This window comes from Rhincodon typus, chromosome 4, assembly GCF_021869965.1.
Source record: "Rhincodon typus isolate 14 chromosome 4, sRhiTyp1.1, whole genome shotgun sequence".
In the NCBI taxonomy this organism is placed as follows: Eukaryota; Metazoa; Chordata; class Chondrichthyes; order Orectolobiformes; family Rhincodontidae; genus Rhincodon; species Rhincodon typus.
In genome coordinates, this window is record NC_063335.1 from 37,892,603 (window position 1) to 37,915,603 (window position 23,001).

General features: G+C 41.2%; 1 protein-coding gene across 2 annotated transcripts in view; it reads left to right on the forward strand.

Annotated features, from left to right (window-relative positions):
- tshz1 (teashirt zinc finger homeobox 1) overlaps positions 1 to 23,001 on the forward strand; it is a 236,982-nt gene that overhangs the window by 96,982 nt on the left and 116,999 nt on the right. For both annotated transcript variants that reach the window (XM_020526683.2, XM_048595576.1), the window contains exon 2: positions 980 to 4,096. In XM_020526683.2, the coding sequence (XP_020382272.1) occupies positions 980 to 4,089 (3,110 nt within the window). In that variant the 3' untranslated portion in view covers positions 4,090 to 4,096. The remainder of the gene's footprint in view (positions 1 to 979; positions 4,097 to 23,001) is intronic.

The following is a 23,001-nucleotide window of genomic DNA, read 5'->3' on the forward strand; positions in this document are numbered from 1 at the left end:
TCTACACCTTGTTATCTCAGATTCTCCAGCATCTGTAGTTCCTACTATCACTTGCATTTATGTAGCAGCTTTCATAATCTCATGACATCATAAAGTGCTTTACAGCCAATGAAGTACTTTTTGAAGTGTAGTCACTGTTATAATGGAGCTAATTTGGTAGCCAAAAGTTTGCACAAATAGCAATGCAGGTAACAAGCAGATTATCTTTTTGTACCAGAGGAAAGGGATCTATTCAATTAGCAGGCTGTCCTGGTGCCAATGCAAATAATATAGTTTTGTATAAGTAAGAAATGCCTTAGTTTTGTTTGTTTTCTGTATGTAAAGACTGCAAAGAACCAAACTGCTCTAGTGACAATGTATGTATATAAAGATTTTTAATGAATAAAGTATATTTTTGAAATAAAAAAGCAACTGAGGGGGAGTAATGGCAACCTATTATTTTAACTGCCCCCTCTCAACCCACACTCTGCCTGTGGCTTGGTTTCCATCACTTAAAATCAGGACCCACGTTTATTTTTGGTTTAAAAACTCCCTAGGAAACACTTTTTCACAAAAGAAAATTATTAAATAATCTTCTATGAAGCGTTTAAAAAAATTTGGCAAAAGCATGTTATAGTGTGTAGTTGATTTTTTTTGAGAAAGGTGTAGTTACACTAACATTCTGAGAAAGCTTGGTAATACTCCTGCAGCAACAGAAAATATGTTAAAATTTAGTTTAACCAAAATTGATGTTAGGGAAATATCACGCTCATTTGCTGTAAGCTGTTTGCAAAATCCATTTTGCTAAAGCACATGGCAGATAGTTGGAGCTAAGATACAGATCGGCCACGATCTAATTTGAACAGCGAACAGCCTGCAAGGGCTGAATGGCCTCCACGTCGTTCGACATTGTTAAATTCATGATCTTTTGAAATGAAGGATTTTTTTCACTGTGCCCAGCTCTCAGTAATGTTTTGCTTCTATATGTTTTCTTTGCCAGCATATGTGCCTGAGGAAGAGCTGAAAGCAGCGGAGCTCAGCCAAGATCTTCAGGACAAAGAATTGCCACCAGGGAGTGACCAGGAGCATGAGTTTGTGTGTGCTGAGGAAGATGACAATAAAGAAGTGCCCAGTTACCAGAATTCACCCGCCAGCACGCCAACTAACCCAGAGCCGGGCTACGGGTCACCCGCCAGTGACACCAGCGATCAGCTGGCTGAGTCCCAGAGCACCTCATCTAAGGATGGGCAGGAAAAAGAGGAGGGGCTGGGCATGGACAGCTTACTCGTCTCACGGGACAGCCTGGCACAGATGAAAGCCGCCTACTCCAACTTCCTGAGCAGCTCGTACTGGACGAGCCTGGGCCTGGACCTGAAGAACGCGAACCAGCCGAGTGTCAGCACCAGCAGCAATGGCAGCAGCACTCACAGTGGTACCGGCGGTGGGGCAGGCTATGACTGGCACCAGGCCGCCTTGGCCAAAACCCTGCAGCAGACCTCATACGGAGTGATGCCCGAGTCCAGCCTGTTCAGCACGGTGCAGCTGTACCGGCAGCACAACAAGCTCTTCGGCTCCGTCTTCACCGGAGCCAGCAAGTTTCGGTGCAAGGACTGCAGCTCTGCCTACGACACCTTGGTAGGCCTGACGGTGCACATGAATGAGACGGGCCACTACCGCGATGACAACCAGGACAAGGACGCAAACAACCCCCGCAAGTGGTCAAAGCCCAGGAAGCGTTCCCTCATGGAGATGGAGGGTAAGGAGGACGCACAGAAGGTATTGAAGTGCATGTACTGTGGACATTCCTTCGAGTCCCTGCAAGATCTCAGCGTCCACATGATCAAGACCAAGCATTACCAGAAAGTGCCTCTCAAGGAGCCGGTTCCTGCCCTTGCCTCTAAGCTGCTGCCACCCAACAAACGGAGAGTCCAGCCCGACACCCAACCTTGCTCGCCGGAGTCCGCTGCCAATCCCACGGGGGTGCCGGCCAGCGAGTCGGCTTCGGCGCAGAAAGCTGCCAATCCCTACGTGACCCCCAACAACCGCTACGGCTACCAGAACGGCGCCAGTTACACCTGGCAGTTTGAGGCCCGGAAAGCGCAGATACTGAAGTGCATGGAGTGCGGCAGCTCCCACGACACATTGCAGCAGCTGACCACCCACATGATGGTGACTGGCCATTTCCTGAAAGTCACCAACTCTGCCTCCAAGAAGGGGAAGCAGCTGGTTTTTGACAATGTGGGTGAGGAGAAAGTCCAATCCATCCCCTTGCCCCCTTCGACTCCAACGCGGATGGCGGCGCCCACCCCCCAGACGAAGCCCGAAACGCCACCTTCACCGGTTACCGAGCCCAGGAAGGAACACGAGGAGGAGGAGGAGCCACTGGAACAGAATGAGAAGGAACAAGAAATAAAGGAGGAGAGAGACAATCCCACAGAAAAGTTTGAGTCCACCTCACAGTATCAGTATCTCCGGGAAGAGGACTTGGATGAAAGTCCTAAAGGTGGGATTGATATTCTCAAGTCCTTAGAGAACACTGTCACGACAGCCATTAACAAAGCCCAGAATGGGGCACCTACTTGGGGCGGCTACTCCAGCATTCATGCAGCATATCAGCTTTCAGGGACCATACGACCCTTTCAGCCAACAGTGCAGAACGTTCAGTTGACCCCATTCTACACTAATAGTGTCAAGGCCCTGTCTTCAGAGCATCTCACTGCAGTGGAGTCTTCAGAGTGCCATTCACCACCACCTCAAAAGAGCAATGTCCACGCAATGGAGGAACTTGTGGAGAAGGTGACAGGTAAAATGACGATTAAGTCAGAGGAGAAACCAGTAGAGAAAGAGCCTGTGGTCACACCGGTGACCAGGACAAGCTGTAGCTCATCACCTCCCAGTGCTAAAGACCCTCCCAAAGCTGAGGACTTTGACGGTGCAGCTCAACTGAAAAGAGGTGCTGAGGGGGAGGAAGTGAAAGTGAAAAAAGAGAGCAATTTAGAGACCTCTTCTCCCAATGGGACAGAATGTTTGAAATCAACTGTTAGCAACGGCTGTAACAGTATGGCGATTATTACAGACCATTCACCGGAATCACCATTTGTCAATCCACTTAGTGCACTACAGTCAATTATGAACACACACTTGGGCAAGGCTGCCAAGCCATTGAGCCCTAGCCTTGACCCACTGGCCATGCTCTACAAAATAAGCAACAGTGTGTTAGACAAGCCTATATTCCCTGCCGCTCAGGTCAAACAAGCAGATATTGTAGATCGATACTACTATGAAAACAATGACCAACCCATAGACTTAACAAAGTCGAAAAGCAGTAAAAAGCTCATTTCAGCCATGACAGAAACAATACTCTCCTCCTCGAGGGAAAACGCTTTGTTGGATATTTCTGACATGGTCAAGAACCTCACGGGCCGGTTGACACCCAAGTCTTCAACCCCATCAACTGTTTCAGAGAAGTCCGAAGCAGATGTGAGCAGTTTCGAGGATACCTTAGAGGAGATCTCTCCAGTGCAGAAGAGGAAGGGCAGACAGTCTAACTGGAACCCTCAGCACCTTTTGATACTCCAAGCTCAGTTTGCGGCCAGCTTACGTGAGTCCTCTGAAGGCAAATACATTATGTCGGACCTGAACCTACACGAGCGGGTGCACATTTCAAAGTTTACTGGTCTTTCCATGACCACAATAAGCCATTGGCTGGCCAATGTAAAGTATCAATTGAGAAGGACAGGTGGAACTAAATTCCTGAAGAACTTAGATACAGGTCACCCAGTTTTCTTCTGTAACGATTGTGCCTCTCAGTTTAGGACTCCTTCCAGCTACATAGGCCATTTGGAATCTCACTTAGGATTTTCTATGAAGGATCTCTCGAAGTTATCAATAGAGCAGATTCGGGAGCAGCAGGCAATTTCAAAGGTCATACCAAATAAGACACTGAGTTCAGTTGGGTTGTCAGAGGAAGACATCAGCTGTACATTCCAGTGTAAAATGTGCAACCGGACCTTTGCAAGCAAACATGCGGTCAAACTGCACCTTAGCAAAACACATGGCAAATCTCCAGAGGACCATCTGTTATATGTAACTGAATTTGAAAAACAATAGTATCCAGGTAAGGAGATGTGTAATTAAGTATGTACTGATAAACACAGAGCATGGCAAACGCACTCCAGGATGAATGTAATGAACATTTCCTCATATGTCTAGACAGTGTGTACTTATTTGTCATTTTTTGCTGTTAACACTTCCTAACAAGTAATTTCCAGAGAATTAAGATCACCACTGAATGCATTGCTACAATAATTTATCTTATCATGTATTGTCAGGCAGTCATACAGTTTCAAATTCAGAATTTTATTTTGTTTCAAACAAGCATATATTTAATTGTATATTTGGAAGGAGGAATTTCAGGTTGTGGCTTGGGTAACTAAAGAAAACACATTAATAACTAAATGGAATGATGTCTTTGCAATTTGACCCATTATCTTTTAAACTTTGAACTGGAAGCAATTACTGCCAACATAATTCCATAATAACAACTGCAGTCCTTGTGATATAAAAAAATAAAAGTTACATTTGAACTTGGATTTTACCTGAAAGGTTATGTGTTATATTGTAGGCCACTGCAATACATTTGTTGACAAATATTTGGCAGTTATGGAAGGTCTTTAGTACAGACAACAGAAGAGTAACATTAAACTTTGCCCATTCATTCTGTCATTTCTGAACATCACTACTTTCAATATATGACCTTGAAGAACATACCTTCTCTTGTAAATGCCTTCTTCTGAATGCTCAGAACTAAAATATGAGAAGCAATCAGAATCCTGGAACATTTGAAAAATATTTCTTCTCTGAATTAACTGTTAGATACTTTTTTTTAATCGTGCTTTAAAAGTAATACTTTAAAATGTCAATCTTCAAAAAACTAAGAACAACAGTTGAATATTTTAATTATGGTATTTTGTTGTTGCCTAGAATTTTAAAGGATAATAGTAAGAGAGGATTGTATTTAAATAGCACCTTTCACAACTACTGGATATCTCAAAGCACTTCAGAGACAATTAAGTTCTTTTGAAGTACAGTCACTGTTATAATGCAAGAAATGTAGCAGCCAATTTACACACAGCAAGATACCATAAACAGCAATGCTGTAATGATGGGATAATTTTTGGTGATCCTGATTAGCAGATAAATATTGATCTGGACATGGGGCATAACTCCTCTGCTCATCTTCAAAATAGTGGCTGCTGGATCTTTTCTGCCCACCTCAGAGAGCTTGATTTAACATCTGAAAGATAGCAACATCGACGGTGAGGTGCCAGTCTTGATGTTTAAGCCCTGGAATGACATGCTAAATCATAAATTGATAGGCTAAACATTTGGACTGCAGAATGCTATTATATGATTGATATGCTTGGTAAAAGCAGTGGTAAGTAAGTGAGAGTGTTTAGGATCTAAAATATCACAGCATCCACAATTTGGAATGTCTGCCTGACTCTGCCACACTGAAAACATTTGAAATGAACAGCTGAGGTGCAATCAGGACGGTTAGCTCAATGTGCACAGCTTTTGCATCCAATACACAGATTAACTTTAAATATGGTAGAAGCTACTGCTGATATTGAAATGGTCTCTCATTCTGCACTGTGCAATGTTCTCATCCATTCATGTTACTGCCAGGGGAAATGAGGTGGTCTGTATAACAGATAACCATTTTGAGGCCACTTGGAAGAACGTAAGATAAAAGAGTGAATGTTGGCCGTTTGGTTGTTTGAGTCTAGTCTGCTATACAACAAGATTATTGCTTTATTTTCTACCTCAATTCCGCCTTCTCATATTATCTACCTATTTCTTAATTCGCTTAGTACTGAAAAATCTAAAAACCTCTGCCTTAAATATATTCAGTCAAAAAGCATGCAAACCCTTCTGCATTTGAGAATTCCACAAATCTATATTCCTCTGAGTGAAGAATGTTTAACACTATCATCCATATAAGTAATATTACACTCATAATCTCTATCATTGCATTATCATTAAGTGACATCCTGGAGTATCAAGCTGCTTAGTTACTTAAACACAACTGGTCAACTCTTCAAATTCGACTGTTCAAAGTTAACCTCTGTGGAAGTGAGAAACAGATAGTGTGAAGCTGAACTGAGTCTTGGAATGATCTATCATCAAGCTCTTGCACTGCGGTTCCATGTCACTGCACAACTCTTGCTCTCGATCCTGTTCTTACTTTGACAATTAACCAGTGACCACTTCTAAAGTGTCGTTGGCACTGATTGATTGCTAATCATCATCAAGAACTGACAAGTGATATTACGGGGATTTGGGTGAGGAGAGAGCACAGAGCGAGCTAGATATCCTAATGAGTTTTAAGCCAAGCTTGCTCTATAATTGTTGTCCAAACTGAAGAGTTTTCATCATTGTTCAAGGAAAGCTCCAAACACCATGCAAAAGTACACAGTTGAAATTTCCTTATGCATTGTTCATTCAGCCAATGGCATTTAAATGCGTCAGTGACCATATTAATCATTATCAATCATACATAGCACAGGCACAGCTCGCAAGTTTATTGTGCTATCAACCAATGTTTATCCATTTTGGGTGTGGCATTGAGAAAAAAACATTGAAAACAAAAAGTGATTTAACCAGTTATGGAAACTTCCTGAAGTAGAACACATCCTGCCAGTAGATGTTCAATTGTGCTTTGATAACACAGCAAGCAGATACTGTCAATGCATTGCCGGAATCCCTTTGGACTGTGGCAGGGACCTTTTGTTTGTAATGTGGGGAGGAAGATACCTGCATTCTAATTATTTTCCTATAGATTCTGATAATGTCCTTGCAAGGGAGATGACTGATTGAATTTCACCTGCACTGAATTATACTTGTGCATTCTGGTAATTGCAGAGGGCCACAAAGAGAAGCACAGGTACAACATTTGTTGTGCAGGGACTTAATAGCAGCATATTTACAAATTGATACGAGAGAGAAGCTTTCAATGCATTTATAATCCCATGAAATGTAATGCACCGTGGGTTCATTCCAAAGGGCATCCGGTCTCTGTTTGCCTAACTTGGATAATGGATAGCTGTAGTGAAATGCTGTGCCTCCAGAGCCTAACTGATTAAACATTAAAATTTTTATATTAAGGTTTACAAATTGCATGGAAATTTTCCATTTCACAGCAAATGTGGTGAAAATGACGCAGGCCCGCTTAGCAAATGCGACAACACACACTGCCAGGGAGCAAAATTACTCCTTTTGCACGCAAAGAAAATTGCAGGGGGATGGGTAGGGGTAGATTTCCACCAATAAATAAGGTGGAATTGTTTGTCATATTCTGTTCAATCAGTGGCAACAAAAAAAATTGGCTTGGAGCACCCAAAGATTCAGTAGTGTGCATTGATTCAGAAACTAAATCAGCCAAAATTATAAATATTAAACCATTGTGTATACGTGTTGGATACACAGTGACAAGCACAGTGTTGTCTAATTTCTTCCTGGAATGAGAAAAACCTGATCATCTCTCAATTATGACAGTCTTCCTCAAGTATGGAATAAAGCAGGGCAAATACACTGTCAACCTTTCTCTTCATTCTGCATGTGAAGAGATTTACAATTTTAAAAAAAATCATTTTGTTTATTTATAGTTTTAATGAAGATTATTACAGGCACAGAGGGACATTTAGCATACTTTTTCATACTGTGCAAGCAGCCTCTTTATCAATCTCTAGGGGCCACTGATTACCATCTTCAAAGTGTTCTGAGGATTTGAGTATTAAAGTCTTGGAGCAGACCTGATACTAGCAGTTTCACCCAAATGATGTAGGATCACTGTAAATTTTATTCTTTGATCCTCATAAACAGACAACTAAAAACCCCAAGTCCATCGTGAGCGGCAATAACGAAAAAAAAGTTGTCCTTGCTCAATTTTACACTGTACTTGAAAACTACAGTGTGGTAAATGCCTGTAAACCATGCCAAGCAGAATAAATTGTATCCTGAGAATTTCTGAACATAAGGACTGGAGGAGATCATTCAGCCCCTTAAACTAGGTCCATTCAATGAGATAATGGCTGATCTGCTACCTAACACCATAAACCCATCTTTCTCCAAATTCCTGAATTACCTTTGGCTCACAATAATTTATCACAGTTTCAGATGCGAACAATGAAGTATCAATTACCAATTGTTAGAACCTAACTATCAAGCATCAATTGCTGTTTGTGGAAGAGGCTGTTTGGTTACAATGTGAAACTGGCTACTATCCTATTACGTACAGAATAGGTGTGTTTAAGGGGAAGCTGGAAGGAGAAAGGACTAGAAGGATATATTGATGGAATTAGATAAGTACAGCTGGGAGGAGGCTTCTATGGAGGATTTACACGAGCATGGACCTGCTGGATGGAATGGCCTGTTTCTGTGTTTTATGTTGCACCTAACATTACAACAACTGGCTCATGCTTGCAGTTTTTAAGTTCAGCACAAGAAAAATATCAACACACAAGTTTTGTCCTCAGCTGATGTTGAGTGATTTCAATATGCCAATCTCTGCTGCTTGTGTTTTTCTTATTTTGTAGCCATATGGGCACTGTGAATGAGAATCCAGCATTCAAAACATGGTCTGTAATGCCCTACTAAAACTTTCACTCAAAATTAGAACTGTTTCTCAAAACAGTACTGGCCGCAAAGACAAATTAAACATATCATTAATAGGACAATACCATCAGCAGTCACTGTCAGCGGGTGGTAAAATGTTATTGTTCATGTTCAGATGAGGAAGATCTTAGTTTGGGTTGCAATTAAAACAGAATTGATTTTTTACCACATAAAGTATGAGAGACATAAAATTTTATGTCATTGCCATCTATTTATTGGACTTGCCATGGCAGCAGCAACATTGAGCAAAATGAATAGGTTAGTCAATCTGCCGTTTAGGATCTTTCAATTTGACAATAAAAGGTAGTGGTCTGACCAAACCCTTAAATCCCTTGCAGGCTTGTGTCACAGCCACAGAGCTAAGAATTGTACATGGGGTTTCGCCATTGCTATAAGTCTACTGCACCATGCTATATTTTAGCCATGGGATAATCATCTTGAGGAGGAGAGGAGAGCTTGAGATTTCCATTCCTTAACCCCTGAATCCCATCATGTGCTGTATTCCCACTCATGGAATCTCCGGGAATCATAAAGATTAATCTTCAGGACATTGTTGTGAAGACTCTTGGAAGGAGCATGAAGATAAAATTGAACATATAATTTATGTTTTTGTTTATAAGTGCCTTTTTAAAATGATGGCTTTAAACTCAATGAACAGTTTAAGAGGTCTGAGTTATTGGAGGTGAGATATCATGGAAACTTTCAGAACATTACATACAGCCAAGATGCCAATTTGAGTGAGAGTGGTCCGCATGGATATTAGAAGATAACGTGAACTTGATACCAGAAATACGTCATGTGCTGGATTTTACAGCTGCATATGGATGTATTTGAAGACTGCGGTTTGTTCATAAAATAAACTGGATGCCATTCCCATCTCCTGCTCTCCCACACTTCCATATTTGGGGTTGGGGTTGGCATCAGGGCCCTTGGGCTATTGGAGGTCTCATTGTGTCTCCTCTGTTATTTACTTCTGCCAGGGGAAGGCAGAAGTGAGGTAAGCAGCCCAGCAGCTTCCACTATCCAGACTGCTTTCGTTCAGGAAGGGGTGGGGAGTATGACTTTTAGAGGATGCCTTGTGTCCATTGGAGACAGCAACTCCATTCCCATTAAAGCCTCCCATAACCCAGCCTCTACAACACACTTCCCCCATTTACTCCATCTCCACCTCACAGTGGTTTCTGCCAGGTTGGCCTTTCCAAAATTCCCAGACTTCCTTGGTCCGTGTACCAAGATGCTTCTTTATGGGTGCTGAGCCATGATGTAAGAGCAGTTAAAAGCCAATCACTTTGCAGTGGGTCTGAAGCAAGGTAAGAATTACAAATTTCCTGCCCTAGAGGACATTAGCGAACAAGATGAGGTTTTATGACAATCAATGATGGTTTCATGGCACCATTACTGAGAATAGCTTTTTTATATTTCAGATCTAACAATTGAATTTAAATGGGGATTTGAAGCCATGCCTCCAGAGAATTAGCGTGGGCCTACTAAAATCCTCACCACCATCTCCCCTAGCTCTGTGGACTTGTATGCCCCCTTGTTTATTGTGTTGTTAACTTTGCTCTTAGTAGAAAGGACCCATTCCCTTTCACATTTTACACCACTTACACCAATTTACATCTCCTTTTCTTCCACCACTATCTTGGCATCTTTTAATATATGAAAGGTGCTATATAAATTCAAGTTGTTCATATGGCAGCTTCATCTGCCTTGCAGCATAATGACATTGGGAAGTTTAACATTGATTTTCTCTTTTCCTTTTTTTTGTTATTTAGAGCAGCCAAAGGCTGTTTGCTGACATCATTAATTCAACAGGGCATTAAAGTTCCTGCACACAATCACTCTGCTCCATTTACTTTGAAAAGAGAAGCAGTGCAGAAGCCAGCAGGGTTACTGGGGTCTATCAACTCCTCCTCACTCAGACAAACAGATGCTGGTCTCAGATTGACATCTTTAACATAATAATTGGCCAGAATTTGCTGTAGATACCCTTAGTTTGACTCGTCACTGTGTCCTTCATTTCAAAAAGAGATTTTTTTTAAATCAACATGTTCAAAGATGTTATTACACCTCTCTGGAACAGGTGAGGCTTGAACCTGGGCCTTCTGGTGCACTACTGTTGCACTACAAGAACTCAAAAGCTCAAAAATGCCTGTTGCCTGTAAAGTTGCTGCTGGTGTGAGCACACAATGTTGCCTCATGTGCAATGGGATACCTGGGGCTGGAATGAAAAGGGCAAGGTACAAAGGATCTCCTGGACCAGTGAAATTTAAGTCTTGGGAATTAAACGTAGGAAGGTTTGTCAGTTTTAGGTGTCACATTCAATGACAACTCAGAACAGAAGGGAGAAAAAGATTGGCTTAAGCATGTGTGTCAAAAATTAGCATAAAGAGGAAAAGTCCAATTTTTTAAAACAAAATTAGCACTTCCTTAAAAAAATACACCCTGAAAAATTCAAAGGCTGCAGGATTGTGCCCTGTATTTGTAAGAGTTAATTTTCAGTGCTGGAGAGGTTGATTGTCAGACATTAACACTCACTCATGTCATTAAAGAAGTTCTAAGACAAGACCTCATAATTTTGGGCTAAGGGGTGGCAGATTTCAAAATAGAGATGAGGAGCATTACTCCACTCAAAGGTCATGAATCTGTGGAATTCAGTACCACAGAGCGCAGTTAATGCTGAGACACCAAATAGATTTAAGATGGAGATAGACAAGTTAAAGGATTATGGGAAGCAGGAAGAAAAATGGATTTGAGGCCAATATGAGATTAGCTATGATCATATCAAAACAGTGGAGCAGGTTCAAGGGGCTGAATTGCCTACTCCTGCTTCTAGTTCTTATGTTCTTATGCTTATAATGACTTACTATGGTGATTTTAATTGCCAGTTAATGGGCAAACACAGTGAGCACTTAAAGGGAGAAGGTGAACCAAGAATGACTTGTGAAAATACTGACAGAGTGGTGCAACTCATAGAACAGCTTTTCAATATTTACATTTAACCATGCCTAAAGTTTCTGCACTGTTTACCCATAATGGCAAGTACCATTAGTCTAACCGTTATTATGACAGCATATTCTAACCAAATTCTTATATTCCTCAGCCTGGTGGATAGATGTTGCAAACTCACATGTTCATCTGACACTTCTTGCCATGATATTGTTCTGCTTTTGTACCAATGTGACTCCATAAATGCCAAGGTCCCTTGCGAGTGGTAAATTCCTTTGGTAAGCATTGTCTGTACTCAGAACCTTGACTAGAACTAATTAACTAATGTTCTAACCTCAGTGTTGTACAAGACTGCTCAGGAAGATACCCTCTTAATGCGTCACTTCACACTGTCAAACCCGATAAATAAGCTTTTAATCAGAACTAATAGAATTGCAGGATTTTTTTTCCCCTACTCTGGACTATTCTGTGTGGCTGGAATTTTTAAAAAAAGTATTCCGAAATTGGCAGTCAGCCTAGAAATAACAGCACTGATTATAGATTAACTTGGCAGTTGATTTGTTTTGCTCCAGTACTGACCAACACTCGAAGGTGCCCACTGTTAGTTGTTAATTTCGTTAGGAATCTGGTGGGTTGTCAGGCAACTAAGTCCATGGGGCAGCACATTTCCTCTCAGGTTGAGTTGCACCACAAGCATGGAAACAGGCTGTTCAGCCCACCTGGTCCATTCTTGTGGTTATGTTCCACGCAAGTCTCTGCCCACGCTCTTCATCTCACACAATCAATATCATGCTTCTATCCTTTTCTCCTTTGTTTGTTTATCTAGCTGGCCCTTGAATGTATCAATTCAACTCAACTACTCCATGTGGCCACATGTTTCACATTCTAACCACTCTTTAGGTAATAAGGTTTTTCTGAATTCCATATTGTATTTATTAGTGCCTACTTATATTTCTAACCTCTAGTTTGCTCCTATGCAGAGCTGGCATTGGCCTCATTCTGTGCTTTAATAATTCTGAGATTCCTGTTCCGAGGCGGATAGCTCCCCTCCTGGAAAGCAGCAGGAAAGGTGACAAGAGGCGAGGACAATTAAGTGGTTTGGCACTGGGGAGATACCCACTACCCTCCCACCGCCTACTGCCTTCCTGCTACGTCAGGAATTAAGTTCTAGCTGGAGATTCCCAAGCTTGACCTTCCTGCCCCAATACCAATTCAGGACCTCACTCTACCCTGAGCTGAAATTACTCCAGCTCTTGGCGAGATACATAGAGTCCGACTGGTAAACCAGTGTGGGAAGGTTGTTATTTTGGGGTGAGGGTCAAGGTGCTTTCATCTCCACTAATTTGTTCAAGGCGAAAGGACTTGACTTAGGGCAGAGGGTAGTCACTGAGAACCACACCATGCTCTTCATTTCTGACTGCCCTGCATACCCCTTCCTCACAATGCCCAACTCCAGAAACTCCCTGCCCCCTAAAACAGTATGTACCTTTTGCTTTGGCAATTCTCCATCCTGGGAGTGCAAGGAATGTTGCCACAGCAGAAGCCACAGCTTTAGCCATGGCACAGCTGAGTACTGGACCTCTGGACCCCTAACAAATGCAGTGGGAGAGGTTGGGACTTCTTGAGCCATGGTCCTAATAATGGCAGAAATCCTGCTAGCAACCAGCCATCTGATTGCCAGAAGATCCATCAGGCTTCCTTATGTCTGTGGTCCACAGGTTTCCCTCCTGGAAACTGTCCCAACTTTCACACTTCACTTGCAAACAGAAAAATCCTGGCCTCAGTCGCTGTCACAAGTGGAAAGATTTTCTAGATGCCTTAAATGACTCTACCAGCACATCCCTTAGACATCTATTATCTATAAAAGACAATCTCAGCCCATTTTAACTACTCTGGAAGGGAAGACTTTTGTGTGTCTCACAAGTTGCTTTCTCAGTTCTTGGCCCTAGTTGGCATGGGGTCGACAGTGGTGGCACATCGGCTCAGTGGTCAGCACTGCTGCCTCATAGGGACCCAAGTTCGATTCCAGCCTCGGGGGACTGTTTATGTGGAGTTTGCACATTCTCCCTGTATCTGCGTGGGTTTCCTCTGGGTGCTCCGGTTTCCTCCCACAGTCCACAGATGTGCAGGCCATGCTAAATTGCCCACAGTATCCAGGGACGTGTAGGCTAGGTGGATTATCCATGGAAAATGCAGGGTTACAGGAATAGGATTGGGGTGTGTCTGTGTGGGATGCTCTTCAGAGGGGCAGTGTGGGCTCAATGGGTTGAATGGCCTGCTTCCACACTGTAGCGATTCTATGATTGGTGATGGTCAAAGGGAAGGTTGCACTGAAGGAAGCATACCCCAAGCAACCTTTGCAGGGAATTAATTACCAAATATATTTTGTAGCTAATTGCTGACAAGTACAGAACAAATGCTGCAATAGACATGTACTGTCACTGTGGGTGTGTCGAGTAAGACTTTGCTCAGAATATTTTCCAGCTGCTCACTTAGGTGGATGAAAAATATCCCATGGCTGCTATTTCAAGAGGCATTCTTACCAGAATTCTGACAAATATCCTCAATTGCATCACTAAAACAAATTATCTGTTCATCGCAGCGCTGTTTGTTGCGAGCTACCTGTGTGGAAATTGGCTGCTGTTGTTCCTGCAGTGCAACTGGGACCAGAGTTCGAAAATACTTGATTGGCTGTACTAGCATTTCTAAAAGAGTTGAAAAGTACTGTGTAGATGTGCAAGCTCTCTCTTGCATGAGGCACTGACCAATGCACTATGTGTTTCCAGCAATGAAATTTTAATGCATTTGACCTCCAGCTCTCCATTGTTCCAGTGTCCAACTAGTAAAACGCCTTGAACTGTTGGGCATGGCCCACTCCACCATGATAGTAAATATCCTGATGTAGTGTACATATGTGGTAGAGGCTTCGGTGAGAAACTGGACGTAGTAGACAAGTGGTTTGCTCTGCCGACAGTATTTGAAATCCATATTTAAGTGTTGTGGTTCAGGAAGAGGTTCATGGAAGTAAAACTGCCAGCAAGTCTTTCAACACTGAAGCTGACAGTTTGAGGAATAATTATTTTGCAAAGTCAGCAAAATCTCTGAGCAGTTGCAGTTGTTGGATGACTCATTCATCTGAAGTTTTGGTATGTGCATAAATTAATCAAATAGCAAAAGCAGAGTGCCATATAATGGCTAGATTTTCATCAGCTGCTCTTACTAATCCCACAGTGTCCATCGATACTATACAGGAGGGATCAACACCTTTACCCACAGTAGTGACTATTTTCCTCTTTTTTCTAAAGTCAGAAAACAAGATATACAAAAGTTTGATTTTTTTGTCTTCCTTGCACACCTTAAATTTCAGTGCCACTTGCTGAGTAGGTGTATTTATGAGCCAAAGCTATAAAAAGACCCCAGTTATCTAAATTTATTGCCCATATTTCCATGACAAATCAGTCAGCAATTGTTGGCTGATTTTTTTCTAAGGCTTGGCAAAAATAAAGGATTCCTCAAAGCTGAAGAAATCTAAAACTGTTCTTTTTTTCCGAAATAACATGAAAGCAAAATGTCAAGCCTTGGCACTTGATGTCCTGCACAATCCAGGCTTGTTGCAAATGTGAGGAGGTGATTTCTTAGATAATAATGTAGCCGCCTCTTCTTCAGAGGAAGTACATTTTATGGCTTTCAGGAAGGAGTGTCCTGTTCACTGCTCTCACTGATCAAGATAATACTAAGTATAAACACTCGTCTTTTAACTGAATCTTTCATATGATGTCATCACTGGCAATGCCAGCATTTGTTGTCCTTCCTTAGTTACCCCTGAACTGAATGGCCTGTTGGGCCATTTCAGAGAACAGTTAAGACTCAACCACGTTACCATGGAGTCACATATAGGTCAAACTGGAAAGGCTGGAAAATTTCCTTTCCAATCGGAAATTAAGGCATCAGATTTTTCTAATTACGACAATTAATAATCATTTCATGGTCATTTTACTGAGAGACTAGTTTTATATTCTGGATTTTTTTAGTTAATTGAATTTTAAATTCAACCAGTGCAAAACTCCTTACGTGAGAGCAAATACAACAAGTAGTTGGTGGTTAATGTTCACCACTCAGAGCAAAATCTTCCTCATTGTATTTTAGAAAATATTTTTAGCTGTCAAACAAATCAAGCCAAGCTATGACATTTCAGTTGGACTATAGCAGTTCAAGAAGGCAGCTCATCACCACCTTCTCAAGGGCAACTAGGGACAGGCAATAAATGCTGGCCAACTGGCGATGCTCACATCCCACAAATGAATTAATCTTTACCTGTACCTCTGGCGTTTTTTTCAAATCTCTGACTGAATCCAGTTTTTCTTAACTTTATTTGTCTGTTTGCCACACCTGAATTCAGTATTCTATTCATTTCCTGGTTGGGACTCCATGCTGTTCCATCAGTTGGCTGAGGAAATACTCAGATACTGGTTCTCCTCACATGAGTCAGCCATCCCCAGTAGAGCCTGTCATGATGTTTTGGAGGGTTGGCTGACAAGAATTCCAGTGCAAAATTCCCTAGTTGAGAGCAAATATAACAGCTGGCAATTGATGTTCGCCACTCAGAGCAAAATCTTCCCTTTTGCGTTTTAGAAAATATTTTGTAGCTATCAATCAAATCAAGCCAAGCTATGACAATTTTGCCATAATTAAACTTCTGTCAATAATACCATCTAATCTTTTATCAGTCAACAATATTATGTATGAAATACCAACATATCCAAAAAAAAATATGCCTTTATGTAGTGACTTGAACAAAGTAAAATATTCAAAGGTGTTTCACATTGACTGTCGTCAGGCAAAATTTGACACTGAGCTACATAGACAAATATTAGGAGAGATGGACCAGCAGCTTGGACGCAGAGGTAGGTTTTCATGAGTGTCTTAAATGAGGAAAATTAGGAAGGGAATTCTAAATATTAGGCTCCCAGCAGCACAGTGGTATTTGTTGAACAAGGGAAAATGGATCCAAAAGTTCAAAGAAAAAGATGGTGGACATGAAAAGAAAAAGTGTATATCCTGCAAATCTGAAATATAAACCGAAAATGTTAAACGGTCAACTAACTTTGAAGCGGAAGGCTGATCAATGCCATTTTAGGGAGGATCCTGCCAAAATGTTAGCTAAATTTTTTCTGTCAGCTATTGACTGAGCTGCTGCCTATAGTATCAGTACTGTGCTTGCCAATGATAAGTTTAACTGTACCCGCATATAGAACAGAGCTGGAGAGAGTTCAGAAAAGATTTACCAGGATGTTGCCGGGAATGGAGGGTTTCAGTTATAGGGAGAGGCTGGACAGGCTGGGACATTTTTCGCTGGAGCGAAGGAAGTTGAGGTGTGACCCATTTAGAGGTTTATAACATCATGAGGGGTATAATAAAGGTGAATAGCAGGTGTCTTTTCCCTAAGGTGGGGTATTTCAAGTCAAAGGGGCATATTTTTAAGATAAGAGCAGAAAGACTTAGAAAAGAAATGAGGGTCAAATTTTTTTTACACAGAGTGGTTCGTGTGTGGAATGAACTTTCAAAGGAAGTGATAGATGCAGGTACAGTTACATTGTTTAAAAGAAATTTGGATATGTACATGAATAAGAAAGGTTTGGAGGGATGTGAGCCAAGTGCAGGTAAGTGGGACTAGCTTAGTTATGGTCAGCATGGACTGGTTGGACCAAAGGGTCAGTTTCTGTGCTGCATAATTCTATGACTCTAAAAGAAAAAGAAATTTGAGATATGGTTCTTAGCAATTTTGAGAATCTTCCATTTGTGAAAGTTGCAGTCATTTTTATCTGATGTTTGTAGAATTAGTAGAGGCTTGGAATTCAACACAATGCCATTTAAAGGTACAAGTCAATGTCTTAAATTGGCCATATTGGACTGATTATTATTAATTAGTGAAATAATTAATTGTAATAAATTTCTGTTGTATTGGAAGTATATGTTGAGGCACCAGACAGAGAATGACCTTGTGCTGCAGTGAAAGTGAAAAAGGCACCTTCCTTTTCCAAGGCTGTGGAGCTATAACAAGGAATGCATGTGTGATTTGTAGTCGTCTGCTTACAAGTGTCACCCCAAATTCTCGTCAGATTGGAAGTAATTGAGGAATTCCCTAGTCAATCATTTCTGGAGATCACAATGCTGCAGCTACTAGGATTGATTTTATGCACATCATTTGTATTTTATGACTATCCTCCACTTGCTGCATTTCACTAGGGCCTCAAATTAAATAAATTCCGATCTCTGTAAAATATATACACTATTTGCCATAGTTTTCACTACCCCCTCCATCTCTGATACAAACAGTGGCATCAGATTAAAATAACACTGAGGTTTTTATGTTACCTTTTTGCACAAATTTGTGAATGTAGATAACTCGCACTGGATTCTAGCTAATGTATCATGACATATGCAAGTTCCAATTTAGGATGAAATATCTGGCAGAGTCTCAGGTTCTGTATTCACAGTCATCTGCACCATAACTCTCAACAATTTGAGGACAAAGCACAACTTCAGATGTGCTCCACCTGTCTAACACCCAACACAATGGAGGGAAGTCACCGGTCCTGTTCTAGTTGTGGCCTACCTTCCTTTACATCAGTGACTATTCTTCAAAAATTGTACAGTTGCGACGTCCTGAGGTCATTAAAGACTTTTTTTCTCTTTGTTAATGCTATTAGCTCATAAAAACTTGTGTCTCCAACTCACCAAATTTATCATCGTACTTTGTACATTAATGTACACCCAACTCAAATCTGCCTCTTTTTGGCAATCTCACTCATTTTAATCATTCCTCTTTCTGATAGGCTGTTTGTAACTTTGCTGTTTTCCTCTTTACTTTCCTTCTCTGCTTTGCAGTCTTGTGCGCTATTACCGATTTACTTGTCTTTCGCCTTTTGCTGTATTAATTTAAGCCTTCTTGCACCCATTTAGCTTCCAGCCGATATACTGGTCCCAGTTCTGTTCAGGTGGAACCCATTCTTCTATACATCCCCCGCCACTATTAGAACTGGTTCTAATGTTTAAGAGTTTAAAGCCTTGCTTTCTACATATCCAGGCAAGCCTTTTAATCATTTTGTCATAATATTCAAACACAGACAATTGCACGGAGCCACATTATCTCAATTCTCTTTCTTCCATTGCCATTGATCTAACATGGAATACAACCTTCAGTTGTCCCCTTCCCCTCTTCGATATCAGTGCAGACAGGAAGAGCCAAATGACTTACTTCACTGTTTCTTTGTACCTGTCAACAGCTCTTATCCAGATACCCAAGTGAAAAAGGTTGAGATTCCAGAAAGCACCTGGTACCCAGTAATAGTTATCAACAGGACTGGAAACAAGAAGAAATGTTACTTAACAAAAGAGTCTTATTTCACCAAACCAAACCTAATCTCTTTCTGAACAAGCCTTTGTGGACTTGAAAGCAAATTCCATGCACCACCAATGATTGGAAGCATATATAAATCTTAGAGTTCACTTGCAATTTCTCCCAAAGAGCGTAACGCATCACCAACGTGTTCAATAAACGTGCATCCTGTCCCTGAGCTGCATTAGTTTGTTATTAGTGGATAAGCATGAGCAGGAGCCCATGTAGAAATCTGACAAGTTTTTTGCATCTATAAAACTTTAATTTGAAGCTCATCTCTTGGGATTGAGACAGACAACACAGTGTGTAAAGCAAATACTTGTTTATGGACCATTCCGACTTTGTTCACAAGCAGATTGATTAGCAATATTAACACAATTATCCCGCAACTACCCCAGCCCCATGAGTATAAAATAGCTAGAAACAGAATGAATGGACCTAGTTGGAGAACAACATTAATTATAAAGGTTCTGAAGACAAGAGTAGAGTAATCTCTCTGGGACATAAATGAACCAGACATTTGATTGAAACGGTTAGCAATCATAAAACTGCAGTCGAGGTTAAATTGTTTCGAGCTATGGAAATGAACATATTAAAGGTTATATTTCCAACTGCGAGGCAGTTGAGCCATGCCACCATTCAGTGACTCTATGGCAGAATTATGTGGCGCAGAAAGAATAGGTCTAAAATGATTGCGGAATCATTAACAAAAGCAAAGGCAGAAGAAGACATTTCACAGCAGGAGGTGTGTGAAGAAGAATAAAGACATGGAGAGAGCTCATTAAGGATGAATCAGAGACCCACAAACATTTGAAGCAACTAAGTGTGGAATGTATCTAGCATCTAATGACTCTGTTATAAACTGAAAATGATCTACAGTCAAGTCACTGCTCCAGGTTAAAACATGCAATATTTCCAAAAGAATTACTCTAGGAATTTTCCAGGGAGAAATTACCCTTGAGTGCACATGCTCATTTACCAAATGAATACATGGGATATTAACATAACATTAAATTTACAGCAAAGAAACAGGCCATTTGGCCCAATCGGTTCATGCTGATATTTATGCCCCCCTCGCTTTACTTTACCTAATCTGATTATCATAAACTTATATTCCTCTACCCCTATGTACTTAATCAGCTTCTCCTCAAATCTATATTCCTCACCACAAACACTTCCTGTAGTACTGAGTTCCACATCCTCAGCATTCTCTGGTAAAGAGGTTTTCCTGACTCTCAAATTGGATACATTAGTGACTATCTTATATCTGCACTGAATAACTGCAACAGATAATTTGAATTTATTTTTAGGATACCTGATGCTGACTTTGGTATTTAGTTTACAGTATTTTAAGTTGTAGACTGCAGATATTGATGCAAACAAAGACTAGGAAAGTGTAAGATTATATCTACCAATCTACTAGCCCTTAGAGAATACCTGGTGCTGATGAAAAGCCATTGTAAATAACATGGGTACAAATACTACTAATGTATCATTAGAGATCCCATTATTATTTTAAACAAAAATAGAGAATTCTATAAATTCTCAGCAGGTCAGGCGGCATCTGTGCAGTGAGGAGCAGCCAAAATTTCAGGTGGAAGACCTTTCACCAGAACAGGAAAAACCTTGTGAAGCAAAGATTTGAAGCAAGCATGGAAAATAGGGAAGGGCTAGTTAGCTCAGTGTGGGGGTCGAACCACATTCTAGCTGAGGTAGACCCTGGGCCTAACTCTTCACACTAAATTCAGTAAAACAAAACATACAAGTTTGCCATGGTTAGGAAAATAATTGCCAAGGATCTCTCATCAGATGGGAAGCTCAAGAAGATGAAAAGACAGGGAGGATAGAATAGATTAAAAAATCTATGGGGGTTGTAAAAGGCAAGAGAGATTAAATGACAAAAGAGATGATGGTGCAAGGCAAAAGGGCCAAGTGATAGTAGGCCAAATATAGGAACAGAGGATGGGTCCAAAGGTATGAACAGGAAAGCAAAATCATCACCAAAACGAAGTTACTCAAAAGAAAATGTAAACACAGATTGAACTCAATGTTGAGTCCAGAAGGCTGGAAAATGTCAAATGCGGTCCATGCCAGGAGCTTCATCGGAACACCAGAGGAAGCTGAGGACAGGGACTTCAGAGTGGATGGGGTGGAGCCAATCATTCAAATGACAGGTGAACGGAAGCTTGGGCAATTCTTAGAGGCAGAGTGGAGGTGTTCTACAAAGTGGTTATCCAATCTGAACCCTTATTCAATTCTTATTCCTATATTAGAGCCATGAAGTGACTTTGAAAGTGATTCATTGGCTGTGAAGTGCTCTGAGACGCCTGGGTGTTGTGAAACATGTTATATAAATGCAAGTCTTTCTTTATCTTGTTCTTATTTATTCAATTATTATTTCCAACACTATTGCACATATCCTCATCTTCTTACAAATACAGTATCTCTTGCTATCTCCCTTTCATTTCAGAGTAGCATGACAGGTATTGGATTGTTCTAGCACATAATCATTACTGACACGGTCAAATGGCCTGCCTTTGCAACAGTTTGGTTGAACAACTTTGGTTATGCTTCACCAGAAAACATTTGCTAGAGTGTTATAAAATATGATGAAAAGCTTTTACTGTAACTTGTTGCTCAGTGGATTCCATACATTATATAAACTATTTTCAGTTTGCAAAAAAGGTGGTGGCATGGTGGCTCAGTGGCTAGCACTACTGCCTCACGGCACCAGGGATCTGGGTTCAAGTCTAGCCTCAGATGACTGTGTGGATTTTGCATTTTCTCCCTGTGCCTGTGTGGGTTTCCTTTGGGGGCTCTGGTTCCCTCCTACCATCCAGAGATGTGCAGGTTAGGTGGATTGGCCAGGCTAAATTGTCCATATTGTCCAGGGATGTGCAGGCTAGGTGGATTAACCATGGGAAATGCAGGATTATAGGGTAGTGGGGTGGGTCTGGGTGGGATGCTGTTTGGAGGGTTAGTGTTGACTCAATGGGCCAGATGACCTGCTTCTACACTATAGGGATTAAATGATTCTACCTCCATAACTGCGCTCAGCTGTCCTCTGGCTTCCATTCATTTACTGTTGAAATATACTTTCATGTCTATTTTTCTTTATTCATTCACGGGATGAGGGCGTAGCTGGCTAGGCCAGCATTTATTGCCCATCTCTAATTGCCCAGAGGGCAGTTAAAAGTCAACCACATTGCTGTGGGTCTGGAGTTACATGTAGGCCAGACCAGGTAAGGGTGGCAGTTTCCTTCCCTGAAGGACGTTAGTGAACCAGATGGTTTTTCCAACAATCGACATTGGATTCTTGGTCATCATTAGCTGAACCTGGGTCCCCAGAATATTATATGGGTCTCTGGATTAACAATCCAGCAATAAATCCTCTAGGCCAACACCTCTCCTGTTACCTTTAGACTTGACTTTCCCAATAGATCTGTAGCTGGTTTCCCATATTCTATTCACCTTAAACATTAAGGTCATCTCAAATCCTACTGACAATATCCCAACTCCCCCCACCCCCCACCAAGACCTGCCTATCCTGTGCTTACTGACCTATATTTATTGACTCCAGCACCTTAATTTTTAAAATTCTCATCTTTGTTTCCTAATCCCTTCACATCCCCAACCCCTCCCAGTCTCTGAAACCTGTTACCTTAGACCTTATGTGGTATTCATTTCCTCTGCTGCTGGCCTCATGATTTCAGTAATTCAGAACTGAGGGTACAGATTTTGAAATTCTGTCCCTAAATCTCTCCATCTGTCTATATTCCACTAACGAAACTCTTAATAACAACCTGTTTGAATATGTGGCTTGGTGTCAAATTTTAATTGATAATGTGTCCCTGAAAGGTGTTGGGTCATTTGACTGTTCTAAAGGCACTAGATAGCTACAGGGGAGATCTTGTGGCACGGTGTGTAGCATCCCTGCCTCTGAGTCAGAAACTCCAAGTTCAAGCCCAACCCCAGGACTTGATGGGCAAGGACAGAGC